The 7,937-nt window shown below is 36.4% G+C and overlaps 2 protein-coding genes across 5 annotated transcripts; both read left to right on the forward strand.

Annotated features, from left to right (window-relative positions):
* The first annotated feature begins 279 nt into the window (after nt 1-279).
* On the forward strand, nt 280-1,123 carry LOC106318367. The gene is made up of 2 exons (XM_013756310.1): nt 280-547; nt 651-1,123. Exons 1-2 carry the CDS (start codon nt 415-417, stop codon nt 920-922), a joined length of 405 nt encoding a protein of 134 aa, XP_013611764.1. The 5' UTR covers nt 280-414; the 3' UTR covers nt 923-1,123.
* Nucleotides 1,124-4,913: 3,790 nt separating this feature from the next.
* LOC106318365 (protein ASPARTIC PROTEASE IN GUARD CELL 2-like) lies at nt 4,914-7,185 on the forward strand. 4 transcript variants are annotated; one of them, XM_013756306.1, is made up of 4 exons: nt 4,918-5,146; nt 5,264-5,713; nt 5,783-6,629; nt 6,940-7,185. In XM_013756306.1, the coding sequence occupies exons 1-3, from the start codon at nt 4,960-4,962 to the stop codon at nt 6,607-6,609; spliced, it is 1,464 nt and encodes a 487-aa protein (XP_013611760.1). In that variant the 5' UTR covers nt 4,918-4,959; the 3' UTR covers nt 6,610-6,629; nt 6,940-7,185. The 4 variants fall into 4 exon arrangements, with proteins under 4 accessions (XP_013611761.1, XP_013611760.1, XP_013611758.1 ...); XM_013756304.1 differs by having other exon boundaries at nt 6,900-6,988; XM_013756307.1 differs by lacking the exon at nt 6,940-7,185 and having other exon boundaries at nt 4,914-5,146; nt 5,301-5,713; nt 5,783-6,795.
* The last annotated feature ends 752 nt before the right edge of the window (nt 7,186-7,937 follow it).

A 7,937-nucleotide genomic window follows, 5' to 3' on the forward strand; every position in this document is an offset into this window, starting at 1 on the left:
ATAGCATATTTGTAAGTTGTAACTAGTTGGCTGGATTCACTGCCCAATCAATTGCCTAGTTGGTGGAATATTACAACCCCTTTAATACGGCTAGCCTAGACTTAAAGACTTGGAATGTAGACAAAACACACCGAATGAAACAAACATATAGTGAAAAATTAATTACAACCCTTTTTGTAAGCCACTTGGAATATCAACCCCTTTAGTACACTGGACGTGGAAAGAGGGTCCCAACTTATGTGATATATATATATATATATGGTTGTAATCTAGGGGTTTCATAACACCAATAACAAGACACTTTCTTCAGCAAACATATTGGCTTGGCTATAAAAGGCCCAGCCAAGTTCATCTAATTGAGTGACATTTCTTAATATTGCTGCTGTTAGGGAGAGGGTCAAATTAGTAAGCATAATGAGGAATGTATTGAATATTATACTAATCTTTTGGGTATATCTCAATTGGGGTTGTACTGAGGGAGCTCAAGAAAGAGAGAGTAGAAACGTGGATTATCACACAGTTCAACTCAGCTCTCTTTCACCAACAGGTTATTATTATCTTAGTTAACCAGTTCAATCTTCATGTGCTCTCTGTTTAATTTATGTTAATTTGGGTCCTATGTTGCTTTTATCGTGAATTTCGTGGCTCAGGATCTAATACCAAGGGGTCACTGCACGTAGTGGACAAGAATGTCGTGCGCTCGCCTCTTAGGAGAAGCAAAGTTACGAGACTCGACCTTGACAACATCCTCAGGCACGATCAAGCACGCTTAGACTATATCCACTCTAGACTGTCAAATAATTTCGCTGACCGGCCTAGGCAAACCGAGTCTAAAGATATACCGGTCAAGGACGTGAGTAAGAGCAAGAGCGAGCTCGGTTGGGGGAGCTACATCGAGACTATTGGAAATGGAAACATCTAAACACGATCATGCAGCTACTTTCGTGATGGACAAGCTTCGCGTTATATGTTTAAGATCCCAATTATAGTGAGTTGCATTTGTTATAATATGTGCATATCTTAAGTTGTTTGATTACTCTACTCAAATTGCATGCAGCTTTATTAGAACTATTGTTTGTTTTTTTTTTTGTTTTTAATAAAAATATAATATTAATAATCCCAAAAGACAGTAACAAATTCATTAACCGGTACGATCAGTGATGACCAAGGAAGGATTAAACATAACATTGTTTGTTTTTTCTTTAATTAGAACCGTTGTTTAAGAAAAAAAAATGAGAAGGTCACGCTAAAAGACACATTATGTGTTTTCTTTTCACCAAAAGACAAATTATGGATTTGGGACACTTTATGTGTACTGTGGCATTTTTATGAGACAAAATTGCCCTTGTTTTGTTTTGAGGAAGCAACCTATAGTGCAACTTAGTTACGATATTTAGTTGGAGTTTGCATTTATGACAACGAGTGACTATATCTGAGCCATTTATTTGTGTAAGATTAAATCTGAACCATTTAATTTTCTAGGAAATGAATCGATTGAATGAGTGTAAATGATATAATAGTTGTCCTCGTTTTGTCATACTGAATTACTGATATTTTCTTTTCCTTTTAAAAAAAAATCAAATTCCCATCCCACATATTTTGTGGTGACCTCTATTTCATATATATGTAAAGAAATATATAAATATACTTATAAATTAAAACACAATATTTTTTCTTTTTATTTTGATATCTTTATATATATATAATTTTTTTTTATTTTTTCAAATTTAAATTTCATAGACATATCAATGGATGGTGAAATATGGATGGTGAATTATAGATGATGATTAGAGGAATAACAACTTTGATACATGACCAATATACACTATTCACGTGATACCATCCAGGACACACTATCCACGAGAAACCCATCCACTATACATCCATCTATAAACCACCATCCACATATCACCCCTCCATGAGCCTTATAAATGATAGGAAAGTTTTCAGATATCCTTGAATCAGTACACATGCTCTCATGCATGGTTAGTAAGATCACAAAGTCTAAGATATTGCGTGCTTGAGCTTCCACTTGATTGTACAAAAACTTGAAATACAAACATTCAATTGCATAGCTTTTTTATAAAAAATGTTAACCCAATTCTCTTGTCCACAAAGTATCTCGTCCACAAAGTATCTCGTCCACAAATCTCTGTTGCACAACTTTGACGTCCACAATTCTCTCATCCACAATTCCCTTTATCACACGACTTGTGTTTATGTTTTTGGGATGTGTTTTGGTTCTGGTTTGAATTTGTCAGAGGTAATAGAGTGTTCTGTAGCATGGAGTGTAGATCGAAGCAGATGGTCATGGAAGAAGAAGAAGAAAGCCTTAGAAGTGACAAATGTTCCTTCATGGCTGTTAAAGAAACGGAGCCTGACTCACCGGCCCCAATGTCTTCAGGCGGTGGTCACCACCGTCACCACCATCGTTTAACTTGTTTGATTCTCATATATATAAGTTTTAAATTTCAAATCATGATACAAGAAAGAAAGAATACGAAAACAAAAAAAAGTTCATAAAAGTGATGATTTAGCACATTCCATTTTTTCAATTTTGGATCTAGAGTAAATGAATTGAATTTAAAAAAAGAGGGGAGTTTGTCTCGTTGGTTTCCAGAGGAGGAATTGAATTTTTTAAAAGAAAGATAATGGATTATTGGATAGTTCAATTTCTAATTGTCAATTTAACATTTTTCGCACAGTTTAAAGGCTAACAACACGTAAATTAAAAAGCGTAACAAAGGAGATTACTATTCCTCGTAAACACTTGCAGTCACATCCCTCGTGTTATTTTTGTCCGTTTCTTATACTAATATGTTTTAGGGTTTGACTGGTTTTCCCGTTACCACCCGCAAACGCAGCTTTTGCGGTTGGTAGCAGTTGACAGCGTTTCGAAACAATCATACAAACCGCTACAAATCGTTTCAAACCGCTCCGAACCTCTTAAAATCAAAAGCTGGTTCCAGCTAGCGTTTGCGGTTGCCGGCGGTTGCGAGAGGATAATTTTTTTTTTCTTTTTTTTTCAAAAACAATATAAATACAAAAATAAAAATATTCAATAAAAATTTTAAATTGGAATTATAAAAATACTAAAATATATCTATTATATTTTAATTAATATTATAAAATTTTAAAATAAAAATATTTTCTATAATATTAAAAATTTAAAACTATAATTTTCTAAATATAATTTTCATATTTATTATAATATTATGATTTTTGATATTTTTTATAATTATATAAAATATAAATATTATTAATTTATTATTTAACCGCTGCTGTATTTAGTAGTTAACCAGTCATAAGTATCCCGCAAACACACCAATTTCTAACCGCAGAATCAGTCGTACAAATCTCTTAAAACCGCTAGAAACCGCAACCACCCGCATCCGCAAACTCCCGCATCCGCAAACTCCCGCAACCGCAACCGCTGCGTTTGAACCAGTCAGGCCATTAAGCGTTTGTTTGGCTAATATACTTTATGCGTCTCTCTTTCAAATGTTATTGTGGTTATTTTTGTTTATATAACCTGATGTGTTATAACTTAATGAACATTTAAGTATTTTTAAAATTTAATCTTACCATTTTGTCTGATCATTTTAGGCTTTTTAGCATCATACAATAAGTGAAATTCAATATTGTAATATATTTATCAGTTAAGTTATTGGTCTCTTGAAAAATGACAGAAAATGGTGGACAGACGACGTCCCTCATTAGTTGAAGAATAAGTCCTTTTCTTGTGTGTTCTTCTGAGACTCAAGATACACTGTGTAAGACATGATGTATTAGTACATACATGAATATTAAAAGTAAAATTACAAGGAGCGATTCTAATATAATTCCTTTATGTTTTGAAGATGGATTCAGATACAATCGTAGGCAATTCACTTCCCACGACTTTGTCTCTTTCATTGACGTCTGATGATAGAAAGAGAAGCCAGAAGAAAGTGAATAACATAGTGTCAGCATTAACGTTGCTATCCTAGGGCTATTGCTGGGTCTCGTGCATACTATTGCATTGATATTAGGTCCAAAACTTCTTCTAGGGGTCATGGGGGTAAAGCATGCAAGTACTAAACAGTTTTGAGTCTATTAGACCATCATTAACTCCAGTCTCTTAACCGAAATTCTTAACTTCGGCAAAGAGACGGTTCTTAACTTTTCTTAAATTTTAACTAAGAGATATAAGAACTGTCTCTTGGCTGAAAAGTGTAAAACAAAAACCAAAAAGTGTCAAATCATAAGTTAACAACCCCGGCTAAGAGACCGGGGTTAATCATGCCCTTAGAGCATGATTATTGCGGGGTTCTTAAGGTGAAATTCTTAGCGGAATATAAGAACCCGTCTCTTAATTTTTAACTAAAAAAACTAAGAACCGGCTCTTAAATAAGAGTTTTCTTAGCTTTTTTAGTTAAAAGTTAAGAGACGGGTTCTTATATTCCGGTAAGAACCCCACCTTAAGAACCCTCCAATAATCGTGCTCTTAGGTTTCATTTTTGCTGGTTCAACAAGAAAGTTCAGGTATTAGCTTTATAAAAGCATTATTATCCAAAGTTTCTTAGGACGAGGTTTTTAGGGAAATATAAGAAACTGTTTTTTAATTTTTAACTAAAAAGTTAAGAAACCGTTTGTTAAAGTATTAGCCTCCGCCCTAAAAACTTTGGATAATGATGTTATAAGGACGTTAGACTTTTCTAACCATGCAAGTCCGAAACAGTTTTGTTTCTATTATGTTTCTTTTTTGCTGGTTCAACAAGAGAGTTGAGGTATGAACGTTATGAATACGCTAGACATTTCCAACACTTATCTTATATTAATGGTCATAACTGATTTCATGGATCTCTCAGTACCCTACTTATGTCAGTATGTGATATGTGGCTAGCCTTGAGTTTAACAACATCTACTACAGAGTTTCTTGAGCAAAGAAACTTGGTTATAAAATGACCAACCAGTTTCATGTATTTAGTAGAAAGTAAAATGAAGAATTTATTGAATATCATAACTATAATCCTTTGTGTTTTGCTCAGTTGGGAATATACAGATGGAGTTGAAAATAGAGCGAGTGGGGAGATTTCTTTTCACAGAATTCAAATCAGCTCTCTTTTTCCATCACCATCATCATCATGTGTTCTTTCTCCAAGAGGTGAGATATTTTCTTTAGCTAATAATACAGTGCAGTCTCTAATTATTCATTCTACTATATATGATGTTTGGTGCCGACAAGAATAAGACAAATTTAAAGCTAATTAATCGATTTCAGCATCTAATACCAAGTCGTCGCTGCACGTGATGCACAGACACGGCCCATGCTCGAGTCTAAGCAGCGAGAAAGCCACGACAAGTCCCGACCATGACGAGATCCTCAGACTCGACCAGGCGCGCGTAAAATCAATTCACTGGAAGCTTTCAAAGAAGCTAACAGCCAGAGACAGACTCAGTCAAAGCCAGTCAACGGTTCTACAGGCGAGAAGTGGAATAACACTCGGTTCAGGAAGCTACATCGTGACGGTCGGAATCGGGACGCCGAAACACGATCTGTCTCTGCTCTTCGACACAGGCAGCGATCTGACGTGGACTCAATGCCAGCCATGTGGTAAAAATGGAACGTCTTGTTATCCACAAGAGGAGCCCATCTTTAACTCTTCTTCGTCTTCTTCCTACTCCAACGTCCCCTGCTCATCGCCGTTGTGTGATTCTCTCCCTTCCCAAGGTTGGATCTTCAGTATTTTTTTTTAAATTTGATTTTTTTTTTCAAAAAATTTCACCCATCTTTGATTAGGTGTCTATAGAAACTGCTCGGGTTCCAGCTGCTTCTACGTTGCCGGTTACGTGGATGGTTCCTCCACCTCCGGATTTCTCGCCAAGGAGAAATTTACTTTAACGAACACCGATGTCTTCGACAAACTCAACTTTGGCTGCGGTGTGAACAACCAAGGATTCAAAGGTATCGCCGGCCTTCTCGGGCTTGGCCCCGGCACACTCTCATTTCCATCGCAGACGGCAATGACGTACAATAATATATTCTCCTACTGCCTCCCTTCTTCCAAAGAGTACACTGGCCATCTCACTTTCGGGTCCGGTGGAATATCTAATTCCGTCAAATACACTCAGAGTTTCACACTCCTAGTGAATTCAGGGGGATCCTTTTATAGCCTCGATATCGTAGGCATCTCCGTCGCCAACAAGGACCTGAACATCCCTTTAGGAGTGTTCTCTAATGCCACTGCTATAATCGACTCTGGTACCACGATAACTCGCCTACCACCCGTGGCCTACGCGGCACTACGAACCGCGTTTAAGGAAAAGATGTCGAATTATAAGACCACGTTGGGACCACCGCCATTTGACACGTGCTACGATTTCACCGGCTTGAGGACTATGAGCATCCCTAAAATCTCCTTCTCCTTCGATGGCGGCACCGTTGTGGATCTTGACTCAAAAGGGGTTATGTACATGTATGGTATGTCCAAGGGTTGTTTGGGGTTTGCAGGCAATACCTACAATAATAATGTTGCCGTTTTCGGGAGCCTTCAGCAAAAGACGCTAGAAGTTGTGTACGATGTTCCGAGCGGGCGGCTCGGGTTTGCTCCCAATGGTTGTCGTTGATGAGAGACATAATTAAATTGGTAAGTTTGTGTGTTTTTAAGGAGTTTTTTTTATCGTAATCAAGTGTTAACGTTTTGGTATGGTTTTGTGGCTGTTTAATGTCTATGAAAATGAAATTTGTCTGAAAGCAACGGTTCCTTTCTATTGTACAACATATTATTATCTAAGACGGATCATATTAAAGTATTAACAGCGCAAACTACATAGTTTTGACCCCACATATACATATGTATATTGTTTTCTTTTATTTGCTGGTAAAATACTAAAATGTAATCCCATATACACACTAGGAAACACAACTAACTCGATTAAGCCCTTGCTTTCCTGAAGCAAGTGACAGGAAATGGTTGACCCACTACGTCCCCCATTAGCCGAAGACCAACTCCTTTTATTGTGTGTTCTTCTGAGACTCAAGGTACACTACAAGAAATATCGGTATTAATAGCACCCGATAAACGCTATCATATCGTTTTCATAGCGTTTCGAAGAACGCCGTGACAGCCGCAGCTATAATAGACCCCCTCTAGCGTAGCGTTTTTCGCGTGTTGTAACAATATACAGATATTATAGCGTTGGTTATGTGTTATATTATACCTATTTATAGCGATTTCTTTTCGCTATTTAAATATTTTATGTGGTATTTATCGTGTGCCATAAAATATTTTGTTATGACATTTGTTTTTTTTCATGGAATACTTTTTTGTAACTCAGTTTTTTTTGGATTTTTGAACATTTAATAGCAATTTTTTTGTGCCATTGAATATTATAATACAGAGTTTTACTTGTGCTATGACGTTTATATTCTAGGTAATACTGAATAGCTAATATTTTAAACCGGTTTATAAATGATTTTGGTTTATATTAAAATTTTGGTTTACAATCGGTTTATAAATTAAACCAGATTACAAAAAATTTCGGTTTACAAACTAAACCAGTTTACATACAAACCAGGTTTAAAAACAAAATCTAAAAATACCCTAACTCCTTCCCTCCGCCTCTTCTGCGGAACCCAGATTTCAAAACACAAACATAAAAAAGATTCAAACTATTAATAAATAAAATCGGTTTAGCATACTAAACCAAATTAAAAATATAGCTAACCCTAATCTAAACCTATTGTATATTCTCCGCCGCCTGCCGCCTCCTCACCAAGCTTCTTCATCTTCAACATTCAAGCCGGCTCTGCTCACGACCCACCACTGCTACCTCCTCCATCAATCTCCTGTGCCTCATTCATCAATCCTGTGCCTCCTCCACTTTCCTTTACCAAGAACAAAAAAAAAATCAGATTCAAAACAGAGAGAGAGAGAGAGAGAGAGAGAGATAGA

Source organism: Brassica oleracea, chromosome C9, assembly GCF_000695525.1.
Source record: "Brassica oleracea var. oleracea cultivar TO1000 chromosome C9, BOL, whole genome shotgun sequence".
Lineage (NCBI taxonomy): Eukaryota > Viridiplantae > Streptophyta > Magnoliopsida > Brassicales > Brassicaceae > Brassica > Brassica oleracea.

Coding starts and splice junctions, on each gene's coding strand:
- LOC106318367 (XM_013756310.1), top strand. CDS start 415: ATGAGGAATGTATTGAATATTATACTAATCTTTTGGGTATATCTCAAT. Junction 548..650: donor CAGCTCTCTTTCACCAACAG/GTTATTATTATC, acceptor TTCGTGGCTCAG/GATCTAATACCAAGGGGTCA.
- LOC106318365 (XM_013756306.1), top strand. CDS start 4,960: ATGTATTTAGTAGAAAGTAAAATGAAGAATTTATTGAATATCATAACT. Junction 5,147..5,263: donor ATGTGTTCTTTCTCCAAGAG/GTGAGATATTTT, acceptor AATCGATTTCAG/CATCTAATACCAAGTCGTCG. Junction 5,714..5,782: donor TGATTCTCTCCCTTCCCAAG/GTTGGATCTTCA, acceptor ATCTTTGATTAG/GTGTCTATAGAAACTGCTCG.